The sequence below is a fragment of the Hippocampus guttulatus genome, chromosome 1 (genome assembly GCF_054856545.1).
Source record: "Hippocampus guttulatus isolate MCC_2025c chromosome 1, RoL_Hgut_1.0, whole genome shotgun sequence".
Lineage (NCBI taxonomy): Eukaryota > Metazoa > Chordata > Actinopteri > Syngnathiformes > Syngnathidae > Hippocampus > Hippocampus guttulatus.
In genome coordinates this window covers 6,817,666-6,841,282 of record NC_141261.1, presented here as the reverse complement: position 1 = coordinate 6,841,282, position 23,617 = coordinate 6,817,666, and the positions used below count along the sequence as shown (strand labels likewise).

At 41.4% G+C, this 23,617-nt stretch overlaps 1 protein-coding gene across 2 annotated transcripts in view; it reads right to left on the bottom strand.

Moving 5' to 3' along the window:
* prex1 (phosphatidylinositol-3,4,5-trisphosphate-dependent Rac exchange factor 1) overlaps positions 1–23,617 on the bottom strand; it is an 83,128-nt gene that overhangs the window by 19,779 nt on the left and 39,732 nt on the right. For both annotated transcript variants that reach the window (XM_086106731.1, XM_086106740.1), the window contains exons 10-21: positions 23,117–23,264; positions 16,435–16,535; positions 14,782–14,885; positions 14,455–14,504; positions 13,710–13,785; positions 12,980–13,052; positions 8,009–8,154; positions 6,269–6,361; positions 3,451–3,599; positions 3,291–3,376; positions 1,038–1,177; positions 49–193 (exon numbers count right to left, since the gene is read on the bottom strand). In XM_086106731.1, coding sequence (XP_085962857.1) covers positions 49–193; positions 1,038–1,177; positions 3,291–3,376; positions 3,451–3,599; positions 6,269–6,361; positions 8,009–8,154; positions 12,980–13,052; positions 13,710–13,785; positions 14,455–14,504; positions 14,782–14,885; positions 16,435–16,535; positions 23,117–23,264 — 1,311 coding nt within the window. The remainder of the gene's footprint in view (positions 1–48; positions 194–1,037; positions 1,178–3,290; positions 3,377–3,450; positions 3,600–6,268; positions 6,362–8,008; positions 8,155–12,979; positions 13,053–13,709; positions 13,786–14,454; positions 14,505–14,781; positions 14,886–16,434; positions 16,536–23,116; positions 23,265–23,617) is intronic.

Genomic DNA, 23,617 nt, shown 5'->3' with positions numbered 1-23,617 from the left:
ATATGGGGGAAAAAAGAAAGAAAAAAAAACGCGCGAATAATCGGTCACCTGTTCCGTTGGTGCCATTCTCCTCACTGTGGTCAGAGCCGTTTTCTACAGGGTAAGGCCTGAACGGGCTCTCTTCCTTTTCAGCTGAAGCTTGCGGGCCTTGAAGCTCTTCCACATCCTCAAAAGCACGGTACACCCACTGACACTGAGGATGCAGAAAAGTAGAGCTGGATATTAATCCGTACATCCATGAATAGAATATTTAAGAATGAATTGATAAGTGATTGTTAATTTTTCATGATTAACTATCAAGTGTGCCCACTGTGCAACTTTCCTTAATCTACATTCAGAATTCCAAAAGTTAACATATGTGGATATGCTTTTAATAAAGAGAAATAAGAAGTTCCGCCGAGGGTGCAGTCCATGCTCGACCCAAAAACCCGGCAGTGCAATCAACCACATGAACAACAACATCCTGATATCAAATGAAGCTGCAACGATTTGGTGAAACAAAACCAAAGAGGATTCACACTTTGGCTGAGCCTGCTCATTGGGTGTGAGCGAAAAGGATTTGGAAAGAGAATAATAGTAGGCGGGGGATGACTGAAAGAGAACAAAACACTGCAGTGCCCTTAATACAATGAGGAGACGTCGCACTCTGTCTGAAGCCCGGTGAAAAAGTGCCTGGCACCAACCGACTTCCTGTGACCCAGACGTGAGCGTTGCAGGTTGGATGCTTCCCCGAGTAGAATTAAGAATGAACTTCTGAACTCAAACACGACTTCGGGAAATAAAAATTCAACCGAAACATTCTTGGCAGCAGTGATTGGCACTCCTGCAGAAAGATACAAGCTTGTTATTTTGAAATATTTGTTTTGCGCACAGTCTTGTCGACGTGTTGGGACTGTTGGAGCGTAAATAATGTTAATGCTCATGTCTTGTGTACCTACCAAGACATGAGTTGTGTATGCCACAAAGTGGAATAATGATGTCATCATACTTGTGGTCTTAGAATATATATGAAATAATACTGGCGCGTGTCTTCTCACCACATGGGGAAGCTCGAGGTTTGTCTGTTGTGCGCTGAAATGCTCCAGAACCTCTTGGTAGTCGCTGCGGTTGACGTTGTTGCCGTTGACCTTCAGGATGACCTGCCCGGGTTGAAGCCCCGCCCCTGCCGCCTCCCAGCCTGTGTAGAGTGTCAACGAGAAGGGTCAAAGGGGAGATCGGTTGAGTTGAGAAAAAAAAAAGTATGCATGTGTAATCTGAAACCGCTGGATGACCACAGAAAGCAAATTAAAAACATGTGGCAATTGTTGAGGGATAAACCTAAGTTAGAGAGGAACCCCAGAATCCTACAAGGACTTTGAAAAAAACAAACAAACCAAAAAAAAAAACCCAACAACAAAAACTTTGGAGTACCACTGTAATGTATGATGTCATTAAAAGGTCATCAAATTTTGAAAAACCTCATCAAATTTTGCAAAACCTCAGCTAAGTGAGCAGGATTAACTCTGGGACACTTTATATTTTGTAGGACCTGAGTGCACCCCACAAGACTTCAGTTTGCGGAGCTTTTTCTTCTTTCCCTCCCCCCACAATTCTTATCAAAAGGATGGCCCACCTCAACAAAGGGTGTGAAGAGAAGCAGAATATGACCAGAAAATGTACACAGAGAAAGCAAACTTGCATCGAAAACAGTAACTCCTGCGTCAGCATATACTGTTTGGTGTCATTTGTTCACCAGATGAAGATCGAGTTTCGACTCATACCCGCATGTGAGACAATGACTGTCAATTAATGTGCATTTGTGATACATCTCATTACTTCTCATCATTAAGTGTTTCGATTTTTTTCTATTTTACCACCATCAGTACAATCAAAAGTTTTGCAATGGTAATGAATATTTCCATTATTTTGTAGGGGTTTCAAAGAATCTGAACAAATTGCATGTCTTTTTTTTTTTTTTTTTTTTTGGTGAAACTCATTTTAGACATTATTAGAACATAACCTTTCAGGGGTTTTTTTGTTTTTGTTGTTGTTGTTGTTTTTGTTTTGGGTACAGCAAGAAAACAGACCCTCCATTTTCCCCAGAACATGCTGTTCTAAGCCACTAATGGCTTCACAGAATAGATGCCCAATCAACACCTCCATTATCTGTACCCCTCCCATTCTAAAAATATCCCTTGCATCATTTCCTCCCTTGAGCGCCAGCAGTTATCCAACTACAACTCCACTGGACCCATATTGGACAGCACAGAGGGAAACTAAATTAGGTGATACATGTTCGATTGCATTTCCTCCAACAGCTTTGGTTAGGATTAGGGCGATGTAATTGTGCATAATACCGGTATAATTAGAAGCGACTGGGAAGTAGAGTTTGATCTTTTTAAGGATTTGAACCTTGGCCAAATGCAGTGTGGGTGACAGGTGGTCATAAAAACCCAATAAAGGCTCACTAAGGGCAGAATGGAACAGGTGGCTAAAGGCTCGGGTTGCTTCATCCTTGCCTTGATTTCAGACGCGTTATTTGTCTTTTTGACACCATAAACACTTTCAAAGCATTCAGCAGCGCGGATGGTGTCATTGGAGGGATAGGTTTGCTGAAATATGTGCTCGGATCCCCAAACATTGGGGTCCGGCCTGCAAAATATAGGAGGCCTATAACTGAGTTTGGGAAACGTAAATTCAATTACACTTCGGCAGCTGCGCACTTGTCATTAGCAAAACTACTTTTGCCAGTGAACATACAAGCTGAAAAAAAAAACAGGTAGACATTTTGTTTCAGATGTTATTGCTGCATAAACACATATCTATTTATCTATCTACACACATACATTCGGTAGAGGTCCCTCTTAGCCAATGGGATGCCAGGATGATGCTCGGTAATACCCATTGGCAGAGCAGCTTTAAGGATGTTGCGTTCAGGAAACTCGGAGCTGCGACTAGCAGCCCAGACTGTATTTTTTACCTTTCATATCTTTAAATTTCTTTCGTAACAAGAGGCAATATTTTCCTGTTGAAGCATTTCGTAACTTGAAAATTTTGTATGAAGGGACGTCCGTAAGTAGAGGTACCACTGTACAATCGTTACAAAGGAAGTAATGTCATTTCAAGTATTCCAACAGGCAAAATCTGGTAACTATGGAGATAGCGATCTTGTATTGTGCACTCTTTGGTGCCGACGTCAATGAGAAATGTGCAGCCTGGGTGGAGGTCTGCGATTGGGTATTCAGACTGCATGCCACAGGGGAATTAATTTAACGATTGTGTACAGCGAGTCAATGAAAGCGGTCACTCACCTTTCCTGACAGCGGAGACATGAGGGGGTGCCGAGCCGCATAGTCGAAAGGAAAGGCTGTCTGGGTTGTCAGGGACCTTCACAATCCTGAAAGAGACATAAACCATCAGACCAAAGCACCAACCATGCTTGTGCGCACGTTTATGCGTGCGTTCACTTACTCCTTGGCTTTGGTGGCCACGAGCAGCCGCAAAGAGCGTCGTATGCAGAAGGCCTGGTTGATCATGGCTTCCACCTCGGCGAAAGGCCTGAGGAACAACAGGTCCTCGTTGATGGTGTGGATCTTCCTGCCCACCTGCAGACCTGCCATCTGGACGGACAGATGGACATGGATGATCTTTTTAATAATAGGTTACACCGTCCCACCAGGCCTGTGGTCTTATAGTAAGAGTGTCACGAGAGCACTGCAATAAGTTCATGTATTACCGGTGTGAGTGTGAACAGGTTCAATGCACTGTCAAATTTTGACGCCAAGATGAAACCATTCAATGCATCCAGGGAGTTTTTATTCAACCTTCCACTAGCTGCTCTGAAAATGATTCTTGCCATACAATGTATCTTCTCGTCCTCCATTTATGCCAGTGCTGTATACTGACAGACATTGTAATGCCCTTTCACCTGACGGCACAAGGTAGTTTTGTTTTGGGTTTTTTTACTTTCTCATACCATTGTTTTAAGTCGGAACACGACCCCGAGGTTTCCTTCTGGTAGAATTCTTCCTTTACTACTGAGGTCAAAATGTTACTGCATGTGAGGTTCTGTTAGGCCTACTTAACAATAAAGTGCATATTCCTAAGATTGCTCTGTATTGAAAAAATTCCTCTTGTTGTGAAGTTGCGCAAAATAACATAAGCTGAATAAACGATCACCCAACACCAAATAATGCCAATTGTACAACACAGTTCTCAAATAATTATACAATTATCCAATACAATATTACATGGATGGTGTAACATTTGGACGCATGCTTTGCTCCCCCCGCCAAATAAGATACAAGCTACTAATGACTCACACACTATGTGGCAACCTGCTATAGGACATGAAATGCGGTCACGTTGTGAGAATGATGTGACTCCAGTGTGAGTCTACAGTCTTGGACACACATCCGGATGGATGGCCTTAGTTGAGCTGGGGCCCCGACTCTGGGTAACGGCCCAGGATGGATGAATGACCGGGAGGAGCGGAGAGAAGTTTGCCTGACTTGATGTAATAGTATCACAGGGCTGTGCAAGTGTGTGCGTGCGTGCGTGTGTGCGTGCGTGTGTGAGAACCCCTTTCAGAGCCCCATGGGAATCGGCTGAGCCGTATTCACTGCCCTGGCACACTGGCGATGTCACAACTCCCAATGGTGTTATTGTGGAGAGGTTGGGGATGATGAATAAAAGAGCAAGAGGGAAAGAGAGTAATGGAGAAAAGAGAGCACAGATTGAGGGTTTACTGTGAATACTGCCCAGAGAGAAACGGAGAGAGATTATCCAGACGCCGAGAAGGCGTGCGATGTGGGAAACTGAAATAACAGAGAGTAATGGCACCAAGTAGAATTGAGACACTTGTCAAGGCCAAATGATCTTCATTTGGATCAAAAACTAAATTGCTCACGATACCTGACTTGTATCATTAAGATCCAGCTATTATTTCACACACAAAAAAATCAAATGCTGTGCTGAGGCATAAACATTTGTCATCTATTAATCAATTCGTCATCAATCAATGAGTGACCAGTGAAGATCTTCACAATTCATCTCAATCCATATTACGACTAGATTCAAAGTTTGAATCTATTCAAGAGAATTTTCGATGATACTTAAATTGCAGTGGAGCACAATTACAGCAGAGCACGCTGTTTTAAATATTGATTAAATATGTGCAAAATACATGCTCCTAATGTAATTCAGTTTTTATGATACATTTTTCAATGCATTTATTAAACATCCACTATCCTAACCCAACAGTAAAGAGGTTTGAGCAAAATAACCACACATTGTAGTTTTGTTTCGGTGCAAAGGGCTCGCTTGCATAAAAATTACCGTTCAAGGATGGCACAAAACCGCTGAACAAGAAACTGACATTAAGAGTAAGAAGTCTTGTTTTTGGGTTTTATTTGTATTTTTTTTTACATTTTTTCAAAATTAATTGGTTCTGGAAGAAATTTCTTAACTAGAAAATGTTGTAAGTAGAGAGGCGTTTTCCATGTAAATGCCCTGATTTGTTCCAAGCGCCCCCAAAATTCAAACATAAATATTTCCTAAAGCATAAAAATGAATCAAAATATGTAACACATACATGTTACAATTAGATTATTCCACAATAAATGAGAGTTGTGCATAATGTAAGTAGAGGTACCACTGTACTATGTTTGTCCTGCAAAACCATATTTGGCCTACTCACATTGTAGTACAGTATAGGGATATAAAACCAAGTGTCAGCACAACTCAGACATGTCTGCCAGCTAGTGGTGATTAGTGATATTACAATGTACAAACTACAGTCGAGCCCTGTATATTTGAAATTTGGCACACATAGATTTGCAGATTTTTTTCTTTTTACTTGTAAGTTTGTGGTATCATTTTGCTAGCTCACAAATAAAGCATGCCTCCTCACCAGGATTAAATGAACAAAATAAGTGTTACAATAAATGGGGAATAACAATGCTCACACTTGTTCAGAAGAGTTCAGCCAGACGCATCATCTGCCTATCCAAAGTAATTTCACAGTCCATTTTGTCCAGCAACCATTAACGTGGCACATTATTACTTTACTTGTTGCGTTTTATTTTGGGAATGTGAGTGGGCCTGCCCAATGGCTCAACATCCAATCACAACAAAGCTCCTTCAGGGAAATAGAAAGAGACAGACAGCAGCCGTCCAAACATTAGACAGCCTTCACCTACAGAAACTAATGTGATGGGGCAGAGAGAAGGAACACTCTGTCTGTATGTGTGCACGTATGTACGTGCATGCATGTGTGTGTGTGTGTTACCTCAGCATGTGAGCCTCTGGTGACAGACTTCACCACAATGGCCTTGTTTTTCTCCTCAATCTCAAAGCCGTAATCCTCCTCCTCGGGGTGAATCTAGCACACAAAGATTGAATTACTCAATTTAACCTGCTTCGTACGTACACTCATTGGCCACTTCTGGCGGAATCGAATAGTCTGCCTTCACAAATATAATAATGCTCATTTTCGATTGAAACTGTTAGCAATACAGCATGGCCGCCGTCGTTGCTGTTGTTAACTGTGCGGTTAGACTTGGCTGTTGGCTGGCTGTCTTTCATATTTTCACTTGGTCTGGTAGCGATATGAAAGTAACCTATCTTAACCCTTTCAGGGACAGGGGTTACTACAGTGGACAGCTTATCAGGATAACAGGTTATAATTATTTGTGCATGAAAGGGTTAAGGATGCGATGTTTATAGCACGTGACTTGTGTATTAATCCGATACTGAAACTTTGCAAAGAGTACACTGGCGCCTAATGGTGTATGTTTGCTGTTATGAGCATACTGTATGTGTGCATAACGTAGAGCATCTTGCTTCTCTGCTTCTTGCACTCTACTGCCCAGTTCACGGGGGGGTGCTCGATGTTGTCATAAGCAAGCACATTAGCTGGCTCCCAATAAGTGAGCATTCAGGGCCATCTTCCTGCTGCACAGCCCTCATAAGATGGAGATGGTGGCGTCAGATCAGAGGAAGATGTCGCTGGTAAATAAAGAGTTTCTGAAATGTACCTGGCCCTTGACGTGTGCGATGGGGCATATAAATGTTGGAACAAACAGAAAAGGGTTTCTATAAAGTTAACATGTCTCGTGAAGATGAAGAAATAAGATTGAGGAAGGATTAAGTGGTCCAATTCACCCTGGATTAATTGCTTGTGTCGAAATGCTTTTGACTGTGTGGCGCAAGGATCACGCTGAATACAAATTTGGGCCAGGGCTGTAAATATGTGTTCAATTCCACGATCTACCACAATCCAGATATACTCAATGACAATTTATGTTGCAAAGCAGCATTTAAGAAAATGTGAGTTCCAAGATGCCACGGTCAGTGTTACGTGCCTCCATGGTTAACACTGATGTTACTTACCAGTTACATGCGGTAGAGCCATGGATGGAAGATCGTTTCATGAACTTTTAAGCTCTGACTTGGGGATTTTGTCTCTCCGACTTTGATATCATCGTACCAAACTTAAATCATGTATCCGCAAACATGCCGCTGGGACAAAATTTCTACGTGACAATGAATTTTCCATTGTTGGACCAGCAGGTGGTGATGTGGCAATAGTTTTTTTTTGTTTTAATATTAAAGAAATACATGTAGTCATGACCGTGAAATGTGTATAAATTCATCTCAATATACTTATTCCAGTAGTGTAGATTTTCTTTTCATTTTTTGAGTGTTCGTGTGATTCTCTCTGATTTTCTATTCATGTTGGAATTCATATTCCAATCCTGGAATTCATATTGCAATCCTTCCTTAACTGTGTTGTGCAAAAACATAATAATAAAATCCTTCTTCCAATATGTTGCCCAGGAAAAAGATTGTATCCCATAAATTCTGCCAAGCAGTATGTAGCAAAATTGATGGCGCAAGAGACCAACTAATGTAGTCTACAGTACTGTGAGAAAAAAGGGCCAATGTCCAAACAGGACTGCTGCTTTCATCAGTGGTTGGCTTTGGATCCTTTTGACTTGTTTTGCCTCCAACATATTTTGACACTCACCACCAGAGATTTAACCAAGATGTTTTCGATGAGCTTGAAATCATTACGCTGGAGCTGTTTGCTCTTGGAGCTGGTTCCTTCCGTCTCTTCGTCGGCATAAAAGCGGAAGAACTGAGACTCGTCTTTGAACTCACTCTTCTCCAAAACTGGGGTTGGAACACAAAATATAACGATTAGACAAAAGAGAGTCTGGTGTTTGAATATTTAAAATACATACCACAGCAAAAGATACCAGCGAGTTTGACAGTCATTTGTGTACAGCGAGTTTGTGGCTAGCAACCAGTCCACAATGCACCAAAGCTCAGAAGTGACACTGAACAGGCGGAGCGAAAATGGAGTGATGGCTATTTTACTGTGTTTCCTGGAAGCAAAAGTGTGTTGTTAATTCTGTAATTGTTCATTTTTATCTTTATCCAAATTTCTTGGTTCCATGTACCATCGTGTTACATCGATGTTTGTGGAACCCTGCTAGCTAAATCTACAACTGACAAGTAGTGACCAAAACGTAACGTGTCGGCTTACTAAACATAACAAAATATATTTACTTTTTAAAAGTCAAATGTTTTGCCAAGACAGAGCACCAATTGTTCGATGTTCTTAGGTCAGTATTCCACACAATGATAAAAACACGTTCCTGGAACTGTGCTAAAATGTAATGCTTTGCTAGTAACCACGAAAGACCCAGTTCTCACAAGCACTTAGCTGGAGAGTATACGAAAAGGAAATGTTTGTTCGCTCGTACACAAACAATACATTGTTTGATGTTGTTTTCAAAAGCATCTTTTTTATTATGTACATTGACATTTGAAAATAGTATGATCTGACATACCCCCGTAAACTATATTGAGATATAAAATAAATGCAAATACTATATTGATATGGTGGCAAATATTATACCATGCAAAAAACAAAAAGCATCTATAGCACAAAGTGTCCACAGTTTTTAGAAAGTTTGTTGGAAATGTTTTGGGCCGTTTGTAGTATCATGCATAATGTACACTTGTGGTTACCAAAACGTTGTGTTGACACAAGAGTGTTCAACGCACAGAACTTAAGCTTTAACAGTGCACAATTCTTGACTCTTAACGAGGCCTTATTGGTCGAGTGGTCACTGATGCTGACACTAACATAGCCAAAACAGGACATAGCTAGCAGTCCCCCCTGGGGGGATTCAAGAAGCAGCCAGTGTCGTATTCATCTCTGCTCAGCCTCACTCAAACACATGGGGCCACTCAAACAGGTGAGCGGGACATTATAAATACAAAACACAGCGTTTTTGTCACGTTGCGCATTCCCTTGAGGTATACTAATGCATGAGCAATATTTGCACAATACTTCACTGATGGCATTTAGTTTTGCTGTATTTTGCATCAACTCAGTGCACAAGCACGGGCATATCACAACACAATGGGAAAACAGTTGCCAAGACATGCCAAGCGTGATTCTCAAATTGTTCATGGATCCCAACATGTCCGACCACAAAATATTGTGCTATGTATGCCTGTGGCCTCATAATTTTGGCTTTAGTCAGAGCGTTAACTTTCTAACATCTGGATTAATGTAATTATGAAAGGCAATTGGTGATGCAATTGTTGCATTTGATTTCATTAAAGGGAAACAGATAAAAACATATAAAAAGAACAATGACAAAACAATACCAACGGAATTTGTGTGGTTGTTTTGGATTCAGTCATAACCCAAGTTTGTGTGTGTGTGTGTGTGTGTGTGTGTTTAGGTGATATAATGGGTAAACAAATGTAAGACAACAGGCTGCACACAGCCAAAGGTACCCAGCTGCTGAGAAATTTAAAAAGCACCTGGCACCCGAGTTCCATAAAGCCTCACAAAGTGATTATACACACGCGGTGACGTTGGTCTTGTGGCACCTCAAACCAAAGTGAGTTATTTCCTCTGAGTCATAGAGGCTGTGGCCTCATAATAACAATTATTCAACGGGACTGAGTACCGCACTGTGTTTGTTTAAACAAACAAAACAAAACAAAAAAATTAGACCAGGCAGTGATGCTTAACCCTTTCCGGGACAGCGGTTACTCCAGTAGACAGCTTACCATGTTATTAGGTTGCATGAAAAGTTTAACTGTAGCAATATCAGAACACACAAAACAAACATTTTGAACTCAGAAGGGAATCCTCCAATAATATCGGCGGCATGGCTTCAGTGGTAGAGTGGTTGTTTCCCAACAGCAGATTTTCATCCATGCATCCATCCATTTTCCGATTCGCTTTATCCTCCGAAGGGTCATGGGGGGTGCTCGAGCCTATCCCAGCTGTCTTCAGGCAGTAGGCGGGAGACACCCTGAACCGGTTGCCAGCCAATCGCAGGGCACGCAGTGACGAACAACCATCCGCGCTCACACTCACACCTAGGGACAATTTGGAGTGTTCAATCAGCCTGCCATGCATGTTTGTGGAATGTGGGAGGAAACCGGAGTACCCGAAGCAAACCCACGCAGGCACGGGGAGAACATGCAAAACTCCACATAGGAAGGCCGGAGCCAGGATCAAACCCACGACCTCTGCACTGTGAGGTTGACGCACGAACCACTCGACCACCGGGCCACCCGATTCACAGACACGATAATCGATAAAATTTCAAAGGACATGTAACATGGAAATCTGCATCAGAATTCAAATACGAATCCAGAATGGAAACAAAACAAAACAAACAAAAAAAACCGAATAGAATCAACCGAGATGATGTGGCATGACTGATTCACACTGGGCAGCCCAAGAATATTGCAGAACTGAAACCATTTTGACAAAAGGGATTGTCCAAAATTCCTCCTTGACATTGGTGTAGGTCTGATCTGCAACTAGTGGGAAACACTTGGTTGAGATTATTGCTGCCAAGGGACTCTCTTCCCGTTAGTAAATTTCCACCCTAGATTGTTTTCAATGACATTAAAATGGTCAGGGTTATGCCAAGGCAAATGACTGTGTGCGAGTGAAAGTGGCCTGGTGGCTTTCACACAGAGTTCAACGCCTCAATGTTTTGCTTTTGAAGTCATCACATTGCCTGTTTTGCACCACAACACAGCGGGGACTGTGCAGCGATTCAAGGACAACCCAGAAAAAAAAAAAAAGAAATAAGAGGAATGAAGAACTAGGTGAAGGGCAACAGATGTGCTGACTGAGGTGAAAGTGGCTGGGAAGAAAACGGTTCTGACCCTGAAAGAGGAAAGAAAAAAAAAACGGACACCCCAGAATAGGTAACTCTTCAAAAGGTTGGCAAATGGAGCCTGTTCTTACAATTACATCATGGGATTTCAAACAGAAATTGTAACTAGTGGAAATGTACTTTGACTTTTTTTGTTGCTCAATTTTGTTTTGTCAAGCGGTTTCTACTTAAAATGCATCTGGATCCAGATAATTTTATTTTGCATAACCGATGGATGAAATAAAATTGAGTACATTCAACACACCATTTTTTCCCCCAGTGTATAAAGAGGAAAAACATTTTATTATAATTAATAAATATCAGACCTAACCAATCAGTACGCAGAGCTTTCAATGCTGTGTTTATTTAGAATGCGTCGTTTTAAGCATTTGCTTTAGTTGCATTTGTGTTGTAAAAGAAAAAAAAGTAATTAAAGCACCGTTTCCACTTTTTGGCACACAAAAAAGTGGTGCGGTTGCCAAAAGGGTGGAGGAAGAAATACTGCAATTGATTGTCACAGTACGACAACAAAAATGAAACGGTACAGGGGCTCTTTGATTTACAACATAAAAGGTTTTGAGGTTAAAAATGACACGCAATGAAAGAGTTTGTGGAGCGGCCTAAGAATACATTACCCCGTAACACAAGAAGTGTCTTTTTTTTTCATACAAATATTTACTGTAACAACGACCTTTGTGTATGTTAGTGGTAGATGAAAACCCCTGACAAAATGCGGGTTACGCCGCCGTTGTCGGAACTGAACTCCAGTGTAAACAAAGATGGATAAAATGTGTCATTTTTAAAAACAAATATTATAATCAAAATAACTGAAGATTACCAGCTCATATTGAGCCTTGAGGCGGTTGCCGTGGTTCAGTGGAATGACCCAGACCGGACAGTAGCGAAGCCAAACATGCTCCGGTTAGGATGCACTGCTAATGCTGTTTATGTTCAACATACTGGGCTGGAAGACAAAGCCGTCCTAACACATCAGGGTGGGCAATAAAGAAATAACCTGTTGCTTATGACGCATTTGCTTTCTTTGGGTATCTAGTCCCAAAATTAGGGTGAGCATCAATAACAGTTCTGTGGTCAATTTTATTGGGTGGGGTTCTCAGTGTAAATTGCCGTATTCATCCTTCAGTGGGCACAAAATTTCTTGCTGTTCTTGGTTTTCCATCAATGTCCACTCGAAGGTAATTTTTTTTTTTAAGTGTTTTTGTTCTGTACTCTGGCCTTTTCGTCCACACTCAAATTGCGGCCAAATTGCTTTAGTTTCAGGGTTATTATTAGGAATTTAAGCATTTTAGGGCTGAAAAAAAAACCTAAACTTGGTGATTTATGAGTGCATTTTACATTTCATTTTAAGCCTTATTCAAAAATCACCTTGTGTAATCGCGTAAATTTGGCACCAAGGCGGAACGTGATGATTCCCAACCCACTTATTTTTCCACTTTAATACAAAAGCATAATGCACACCTTACAGTACTCTAAGGGAAGCAAAACGGAATTTAGACTTGAATTAGTCAGTAGCATCAGCTTTGACAATGTTTACTCAGACTATTTGTTAATATTAATTTTAGCTTCGAAGCAATTCGAGCTATATTGTCAAGAATGCATATTATTTACATAATCCATATTCGAGTCCTTCTCAAGAAATCACCCAATTATTTGACTTTTCTACTAAAGACAGTCGTTTTGTACACACAAAAAAAAATCCAACTCAATCGACTTGAAAGCGCTGGTGGATAAGCAGCATTCATACATACAGTGTGAGCAGGGGTAAAACTGACCGTGATGCAGGAAGCCATTGTTGCAGAGACCCACACCCAGCGTCACTGCATCCTCTCGAGTCGAACAGTCTCCCTGGGAAACGATGACGCACACTGTCATTCACCGTCATCACCTGTTTACATCTTCACACACCTTGACGCAAAGCGGATTACCAAACCGAGGGGCCTTCAGTATTTTTTGCACTCAACAAGATGGTGTTCACTAAATATGTATGAGAAAGTCTAATCAACATCTGGAGATTGACTTGATTATTTAAAAAAAAACAACAAAAAAAACACTATTAGCATTGCCTCAATTTGATACTTTAAAGCAATTTTTCCTAACCTTATCTAAACGGAGCTCCTTTGAATAAATCCCCTTTAAATCTACTGCGGGCTGGTTGTGCCACACAAGTACACCGTGTGTTACCGTGACGACGGGGGCAGAACTAGAGATTGCGACGATGCGGGCAGCTACGAGCTATGTGTGTGCACAAGCAGAAGAGGCATGCACAACCTGAAGAACCACGAGCACCCATATAGACAGTAAAACAATCGATTGTATTTTAATTCATGGAGGCAGCACTTAATTAGGAAAACCCTAAATCACATGCGTCAATTACAGGCGCAGATCTGTGCATAGGGTGCATGCAGAGACATTCGCAGGACATTCCATACTTTTGAGGAGAGACCTGGAGCAAAACGATAATTGTTCCTTACTGTTGTTTAAATTGAAACAAAGTGACAATACCTGTGAGAGGAGCCAATCCACGAGTTTGCAAGCAGGCACCACGGATTTAAAGGTTTTCAAATGATGATCTCTGTCCCTAAAGCAAGAAAAAGAGCGCAAATTCATTTGGTGATACAATGCAAGTGCAATCAAAAAGTTGTCATTTGTCAAATAAAAACCAATGACGAACACGCCTCATTGATTGCTTGTCATTTTGATCCGTTCATTTTTGGGGGGGCAGGGGGGTTCACATTTTTGTCATATTTTATACAGCTACCCCAAACTAGTTTTGTGTTTCTGTCGCTATACAAAAAAACATGTACAACACAATTTGCTGATGTTTGTCATATTCAAGTTCTCAATCTTGACTCAACAAGTTTGAAACATGGTGGACAATGTCAATTTTATGATTCAGTACCAGCCAATTCTAGACCAAGTCTGAAAAGACGTTTAAAAACGTCTTTGGGAGTGAATGAGTTAAAAAGCGGGTGCATATGCCATACTGAACTGATCTGGCACGCAGTGATTTGCCTTTGTATGATGGGGATTTATTGATATACAGGGTTTTTGTTTGCACCGATGCAACGCTCCAGACTGTAATCAGACGGATGAAGGAATGAAAAGCTCCACACGTGCTTTAAATGAGCAGTGCGCTTTTGAAACTCCTTTCTTCTCTGTTTTGCAACTTCCTTTTTACTATCTGAGATAAGCTTCGCAGAGAAAGAAAACAAAAATCAAGTCAGCAAAGAAAAGGGCAGGTACTTACTTGATGACGGGGGTGTGGAGGCTGTGAAGGCGGCAGTAAAGCCTGACGCCCTAAAAGAGAAGAACCACGCTGCGGTTGAGTCAGAGAACATCACACACCTTTCATAAACAAGCACACAAATGGCTTCAAGGTGGGAAATTTTTAGCCGCGGTGCCCCGAGGCCAGTCTTTTAGCCAGCGCATATCAAACCTAATGTTGCCAAATCGGATTAAAGAACAGAAATCGGTGCCAGATGAGTATCACCGAAGTGATAACCTCACTGTCTTATTTGAAAGAAAGAAAAAAAAAAAGAACAGAGGATGACGACAAAAGTGACACATGAAATACCTTCGACATGATGTCCTCCATCTCGCTGCGGGCCTTATAGGTGCCGTCGTCGTAGCGGAAACGGTATAAAACCTGCTCATTTTTGAATTGATGCTTGTCTGATACTGAAATGAAACCAGAGTGGGGAGTGGAAACTGTCATGCGAAAATTTTTTGAGATGCAGAAAATATCTGGTCTTAAAATCCTGGAACTGATTATATGTCCACTGATGCAAGATTAAGGAGCAAAGCGAGAACTTCAGGGAAAACTCCGGTTATAAATTCACGACTGGTCTTAAACGTTCACCCTGGCAGACAGTTATCAATTTCTATTAACATCCTTCCAAGCAATTCGTCGCATTAAAATATTCTTGCTTCCAGTGAACCCATCCCAGGAACTAGAAAAGAACTATTTGGCTAAACGCTGAAGACGCCACAGCAAACGAGCTGACGGTTGTCATCGTCGACACTTAATTTCTTTCATAAACCAAAGGAATGCGTTGGGAAAGCAGTTGTTAGGACGTGTCAAATAGGAGATTAGAAATGAATAGTTGAGTTTTCAGGGTTGTGCTGTGGTATGCTAAATACACAGCTGATGTTCAGTTTGTGCACACGACTTCTCAGGGTCGACCTCATTTATTGACACCAAGTGTGCGAGACCAAAATCTTTGCCAAAACCTCAGTGTGAACCCGCAGAAGCCAGCATGTCAGCATTGCATCCCCTTCAGGGGGGTAGGCCACGATGACGCTAGACTTCAGGGGGATTTTCCATGGGAACCAAAAAAATAATAATAATAAACAACCCAGGCAGCCAATGTGCACTTATGATGGACAAGAGACCATTCAGCACCGTTGTGGACCACCGCCTTCATTCATTCATTATTTACAGCTGCTTGTTGGTCTTTCATTGCCCGATGTATAATTCAGGTCAGTGGAACTGAAAATGTCATGCTTGGGAAAGTTTTCAGTGCGGAGGGGAAACAGCATGGGAAGCAAGGTTTGGGGAAAAGCTGTTGTTCCCCTTTAACAGGAACTTGGATATCATCAGTCGAATGATTGAAGCAGGGAAATGATACTAGAATGGTACTAGAAGTGCAAGGCGGTCCTCATTTGAATCGGTATCAGATTTCATACCTTCATAGGTACCCAGCTCATTCATATGCATGAATTTTAATAATAAGACTCATGCATGATTAACTGTGAGGGTCGGTCTCCATCAATACTTGATTTTTATCCCCCCCCCCCCCCCCCCGAAATGACTCCCTGGATCCCAAATCCAGATAATCTTAGAAATTGAACGTTGTTAGGGTGAAAGTCTTGCAACCGAGAAAATAGCATTGTTTTCATGCAGTGACACAAAATTGCGCAAACAAACCTGCACACCCCCACCACCAAAAACGTTACAACTTTATATGATGGAAAATGACAGAAAAAATGCTTTTCTCCATATCTAAACAAAATAATTTTCTAATGCACATTGGCTTTCCAAAGGAACCCTGGAAAATCGATTTCAGGTGCATTTGCTTACCGCTGCTGTGTAACAAAATTGCAATGAAAACTTGGTGGAGCTAAGTAGATAAAAACATGACATATTGGAGGTACGGTTGGTGAAAATAAAAAGGAAAAATAAACAAGTAAGAACAGAGAGGAAGTCGATTTTGTGTTGCAGTCTCACCATGGTGAATGATGCCATTTTCCAACAAGGCTTGTCCTAAGTTGACCCCTTCGTCAGGTTTACTGATTTCTCCGCTCTCGATCAGCCACGATACAAACTCGCTGAGAAGAAAAAAAAACAGAAAAGAGGTCAAATATGGATTGCTTTATTTTGATTCTTGCAGGCCGATTTCAGGGAGGCAAGAACTTCGGGCAGGCTGGTCTGTCGGCAGTCATAGGAATAACACATTCACGATCAGAAAGAGCCGTGATTTCAACTTTTGATTGCACCACTTGACAATTGGGGATCGTCAACCAATTCAGTAAACCTTAGCAATCTGCTGAGTCATTTTATTCAACAATTTAGAAGCTACACACACTGCATCGGTTATACACGGTGCCATCTGAAACATATCCACATGTTAGCTGCTAAGACTTTCCGTCAAACTGAATTCGGTCTTCTGAGCGGGGGAGTACACCTCCTGGGACTTCAATTGAGATAGGGGAGCCGCTGGATGTGGTTTCACTTTGTGAAAGAAAGAAGTGTCTTTAGTAATCCGGCAGCAGCGGCACGCACTTGGGTGGTAAAGACTCAACAATATTTGTGCGCCAAAAGAAACGGACAGGACGTGAAGAATCCAACGGTTTCTGTTGGATCCTGTTTGCCAAAGAAGCTTGAACCTTTCTTCAAGCATTAACTGTGAAGAAGCACTTTGGAGAAGCAGAATAAGATGTTTTGTGTGGACTAAGCATCTTTATTTTGCCCAAAGCTCTTTCTCTATATGACAAGAAGAGCAATGTATTATTGACCGAGCTATTGATCGCTAAATGGCTCTTGCGTACTAATGGGAAGGCAGCACATTTGAGACAGCGTTTTCGTTGTGTCTAACAACTGAGAAAAATGCAAACAAACAAGCGCAAGAAAACTAGTCGAGCAATCAGATTATAGAAATCCACCAAAACCTTCACATCTATCACCTGTGAAATCAATGTCAGGCCTTCACAGCTAAAGGAAGGTAAAGCCCCATCTAAATTAACATTAATTAATAGCATCGATAGGGGAGAAATGAGTACATTTCCATACAAGCACAACCATATTGAAACCTTCTCCAGATCGGAGACTCTTTATTGGCCATAAATGTGAATCTGAGTGTGCATGGTTATTTATTGAAAGAAGATGTGCACAGGGAATGATAACTCAAGGCCAAATTCAGCTGGGAGAGGCCCCAACTCACTTGTTAGTCTTAATCAGACACAGCATAAGTGGTGGAAAAATTAAACAGAAAATCAAAAAAAGAATACCGTATTGTCCGTACTATAAGGCACAACTAAAAGCATTGAATTTTCCCAAAAGTCGAGAGTGCGCCCTATAATCTGATGCGCCTTATGTATGGTGTTGCAGTCTCTTTATACTCCCCATTGAGTTGTTTCCTTGTTCGTGTTCTGACGCCATCTAGTGGTGACTATTAACAGGACCCAATTGTAACCTAAAAGGGTTCTGCCCGACACGAACTGACATGTGCATTCGCCAACACACACTCCAACAGACAACTACTTTGTGTGTGCAGCCCTTATGAACTGAAGATAATACCAAAAGCATAGTTAACTACTGACTAAATGAAGGAAGAACGAGACAAGAAAGACTTGTGGATGTGAGCCCACAAGGTTTGTGTGCCTTTTTGTTGAATCAGTTGCCGTCATAACTTTTGTCATTTATTGTTTTGTAATGCAACTTGGATTTATATGTTTCATGTCCGTGTTTGTGACCAATTCTCATGGCTTTGTTACAGCTGCAGCGGTTGTGAAGTCTCTATATCAAAAAAAGCTGTATTGTATTGTATTGCTTTAGCTCTAGCATAGTGCAATCGCAGCCACTATTGTAGCTTCTATTCTATGTGCCTTATAATGCAGTGCACCCTATATATGAAAACAGTTTTAAAATAGGCCGTTCATTGAAGGTGCGTTTTATAATCCGAAGCGCCTTATAGTGCAGAAAATACGGAATCTACCCACAAAGCCACAAAGTAAAACAAAGTAAGCAACACCAAATCAAAACATATCCTTCGCAGATGTAGACAGAAGTTCCACATTTGCATCAAAACATGCACGTGAGTAAGATTTATATGTTCTGTCTTTCAGAAAGACCGCAAAATCCACCCTGAAATCCTGCAGGATTTCGCAAAGATGCGAACCAAAGTACGGTCGACAGCATTTTCCCTTTTCAAGTATGACGTTACTGTACTTCATCAAACGCAAAGACTAGATGCATATGCTTATTGCACATAATGATTTTTTTTTCTTTCTTAATTGATTGTCTTTAGTTGAAATGTGCAAGGTGCATGTATGGAAAAAAAAGAGAATCGCATCCTTCTCTTAAATCAAATCAGTCTGCTCACATCACTTGAATGCAGGACCGCGAGTGCGCACTCACATACGTGTGCGTGCATCCAGGCTGAAGCTGCGAGGAATTTAGACGCATTTACATTTAGATTACGCTTTCGGGCATCTGTGTAATTAATGTGTGACGTCTGCGGCTGACCCCCTTTGTGCACACACACGCCTAGCTGGTATAAGTCTCCAAGCGTGTGCATACACATCGAGGATGCAACAGAAGCGAGCGGACACCTTGAACCATCTGCCATAGCAACCTTTGTTGATAGCCTGCGGCATAAAAAAGTTGCATTCATCCATTCGTTCATTACCCGAGCCGATCATTATCACGAGCGGTCGTGGGCGTGCTGGACCCCATGACAGCCATCATCGGGCAGCACTTGATCAGAATTTGTTTTGTTCCGAGCGGTGAACAGCCAGGTGCATCCGATGTCGGTTATGTGGGGGTTTTTTGGGTTTTTTTTTACAGTATGTCCATAGTGGCTTGTGTTCAGGTTTAGAGCGCATGGTGGCTCTTTGTATGTGAACGCTCACGTCAAGGCTAGTGACCATTAATCAAAGTTGACGACAGAACTCAAGTGTGTGTGGATGTTATACAAGACAAATTTTGGTTACAATGCTGTTCAAGGAATTATCATGATGACCACGGAACCCTCGTGGGATGCAGGTACACATCATGTACACCTGACATGCGTTGTGTTGCAAAAACAAATGCATGCCACAAGGATTAAAACCCATGCATGGCGTGCATTTTTATTTTTTTTTGCAACACAACGCATGTCAGGTGTACATGATGTGTACCTGCATGGCACGAGGGTTGATAGTATGTGTGAAGAAGTGAGCGCAGGCGAGAGAAAACACAGAGAACCTTCCAGCGCCACAGAGTGAATGATGGGTGACGAGGAAATTGGCTTGGTGGGACACACCCATGCCGGTTGTTTATTTGGTGGGACACTCAGTGGCAGCAAATGACCACCACCAAGGAAATGAATCCATCAATCCAATCCTTTTTCATAATGCGCACACACGCACACACACACACATATATATATGTGTGTGTGTGTGAATAAAAGATAGATAGATAGATAGATAGACATGCGTTTGTATTTTGCTTTGATATGTTCAGAGAAAGAAACATATGCACAAATAAATAAATGACTGAATAAATAAAAGATTTTGTATCAAGAATTGTAATCAATCAAAGATATATTCCTTGTTCGGATTATGTAAAACTGTATGGTTCATATTATTATTATTATTTTTTTTTTTTTTAAATCGGTGTGCTTCTTCGCTTGGAAGTACAACATACTGTATTGCTTTTGTTTGAGTCGTGGAATAAGTATGTATTTGTAAAACTCTTGTACGGACATCCACCTTAAGTTCCTTATAGTAATAACATCCAAAATCGCAGCCTTCTCTTCGTGATTGTGCATGCGATAAAATGGTAAAAAAATGCTCTAGTATTAGATGCATACAAGAAAGGTTTTTGACAAATGTGCAAAAAAAAAAAACCCAACTTACTGTACTCACCACAGGTAACTATATATATATATATATATATATATATATATATATATATATATAGATAGATAGATATATATACTGCGATTGGCTGGCAACCGATTCAGGGTGTCCCCCGCCTACTGCCCGAAGACAGCTGGGATAGGCTCCAGCACCCCCCGCGACCCTAGTGAGGATCAAGCGGTTCGGAAAATGGATGCATCCATCCATTTTCCGAACCGCTTGGTTGTTATATATATATATATATATATATATATATATATCACACAGATAGAGAGAGAGAGAGAGAGAGAGAGAGGCATATAGCCTGTACACTGTGGAACCCAGTTGCCCTTCTGGGATGAATAAAGTTGTATTTATTCAATAGAATGAATGATCATGACATCAGCGCTTAAAAGAATTTGGACCTGATTCCATTTATTTCTCGAGTCTTTTTCCTAGCATGAAGACGCAAGGAAAAAATATATATGTATACATATAATATACTATGACAGCTTCATTCCACTAATGTCTTGGATGCCCCGATGTGGGGGGAAAAAAAAACTGACGTGAAATGCGATCTGTTAATGTGTATTAACGCTGACAAAGACCAGATAGGCGGTGACATTATGCTATCAGGACAACAGGCTGTTATCAAAGCGGCCACTCGATTTAATGAAATAAGCGTGCGGACCTTGGGCTGCCGCCCATTCGTCAGTAAGACAAATCCAGAGCGCAAATACGAGTTGCCCCTCGTCAACCGCACTTGACGGAGTGATGAAGTGAGGAGAGCGTGGACTGGCAGCAAAGGATATAGAGCACGTCGACTATCATTACAATCTGAAGCCGATTCAAAGCGACTGCTGGCACTGAGCTGTGACATGCAAGTGGATGGGCAGAACATGATAATTATGACTCACAATTTTAAAATAGTGGGCTCCGATGGGAACAAACGGAACGGTGGCGTATTCGGTTAGAGGGCAGAGAACGCAAAGTGCGGCCAGAGGCACATCACAACCGTCCCACTCTTTTTGAACTATATTTATATTTCTGTTTTATTTGGATCAGCACATGACATCATATTATTGTACTCTGGTTCTTTAAATCATATTAGAGGTCCAAAAAGACCAAAGTTTTGCTATTTAGAAAGCTCTTTGGACCGCTTCAGTGTGACCCCCCGCTCCGCTGCGCAAAGGGTTCTCATTACACTTCACAAACAAGCCAGAGCGCGGATTGTGTTGGCTGCCTGAGCTGCAAGTGATCTCTTTGTAATCCGATGACTTTGTGTGATGACGCTGCAGAAACACTCGTTTGGAAAGGAACACGTTCTTTTTCTTGTGCTTTTCTCTTGAGCACTGCTGAACTTTAGTATGAATTATGTAAGTAACTTTCTATGCAGTTTGCATTTATTTTCTTGGAAGTGTGATGAGCAAGGGGGGTCACACTTTTCTTAAACCAAGGTAGGGACTATTAATTCATATAAGTAGTACTTTATTATGTTTATTATTTTCAAGGAACATCTGTTTTGTCATCATTTCAAAAGGACTGAGTTCTGGTACCGATAGCCTACTTAAAAGTATTTAGATCATGATCGTTTTAATAATTGGTTTCAGGATTCGAGTGAAATGTTTTTTTTTTTTTACTTTTGTGGGGGGTGAGGGGGTCACAACTTCTAAGTTGCAAAAAAAAACTCTCTCTCTCTCTTTCTCTCTCTATACATATACCGTATATATATAAAACAATTGTAAAGGTGGAGTTTTGCCGTTCCAGTGTTAAGGAGGTTGCCGGTGTCTGCTGAATGGAACTCTCAAAGTAACACAAAACCTAAACAAGTAATCCGTAAATTATGTCCTCCAGCCTCCGAGAGCATCATGTGTTTGACCTTCCGTTGTGTAATCTACCAACAGCCAGATTTATCCATCATTTCAAATCAGCTAAAATAGAATATGGTTATATTTGACGCTTTTTCTTGCACATCTTCCAATATTTCTTTCTGAGGTGGTTTCAAAGACTCGGTGAAGATTTCTTTGGTTATTTTGGGGGGGGGTTTCCTCTCCATCAGTCATCTTTATTTTTGCACCCAAAAAAAAAAAAGTGATGGTTTGTAATGACTAACCTTATTTTTGGTTCACCCTAGTTGAAAATCTGTCTGCGGAGGACGAACCAGACCAGAAAGGGTAGCAGTGCAGATCAGGTCACTGACTAAGGACAGCAAATTCATAATTTAAAAGGATTATGTTCCTATTTATGTTGTAAATAATGTTTATTTCTGATGTGTGTAAAGACGCTAATCTAAGATAAAATTAATTGAATTACAAAAGCAAAATTGGTGAGGATGCAGTTTGGTGGCTTATCGCTCAGAAGTCAAATGAATAATGAACCTTAACGGTATGTTACGGTTGGTTTTTTTCCAGACAGTCCTGCCCATGTTTTTGTTTTCAATAATGCTTCTTGTTTTCACCCTTTCACCAAGCGTTATTTGTGGATCTCTACGGGAAGTCTTAAAAGGCCCTTTTTGTTTCTTTGCATTACAGACACATGAATGAAAGAGGGACAACCTCAGTTTGAGGTCTTCTGATGGCAAAAGTCTGCAAGGCACCACTTCCTATTCATGACGTCAGATTGGCCTCACTTTTCGGGAAGACTTGAACTAAGGATTTGGCTTAAGATGAAGGAAAGGCTTTGGGATAGGAAGCCAAAGCGGAGGTAGAGGATATAGAGGATGGAGGGAAGACAGAGGAAATCTTGCCAAGACTTTCCAGGAACAGTGAATACAAGCTCTTGCGAAAAACACACGGCGGACTCGTACTCACTTTCCCATGAAGCACTTGGGCACAATGCTGAGCTTCCTGCGTCTGTCCTTAATGAGGTGGCGGCTTTTGGTCATCATCATGTGATAGAGCTTCTCTCCTTTCTCAGCTATCATCACGTAGGCATCCCGTTCCATTCCAAGTTTGAGACCTGCGATGAGAGAGAAAAGGTGGCATGCAGTTAAAAACCTATCCATCCATCCATTTTCCGATCTGCTTTATCCTCACAAGGGCCGCGGCGGGTGCTGGAGCCTATCCCAGCTGTCTTCGGGCAGTAGGTGGGGGACACCCTGAACCGATTGCCAGCCAATCGCATGACACACTGAGATAAACAACCATCCACGCTCACATTCACACCTCGGTACAATTCTGAGTTTCAATCAGCCTGCCATGCATGTTTTTGGAATGTGGGAGGAACCCGGAATACCCAAAGAAAACCCACGCAGGCACGGGAGAACATGCAAGCTCCACAAAGGAAGGCCGGAGCCAGTATCGAACCCACGA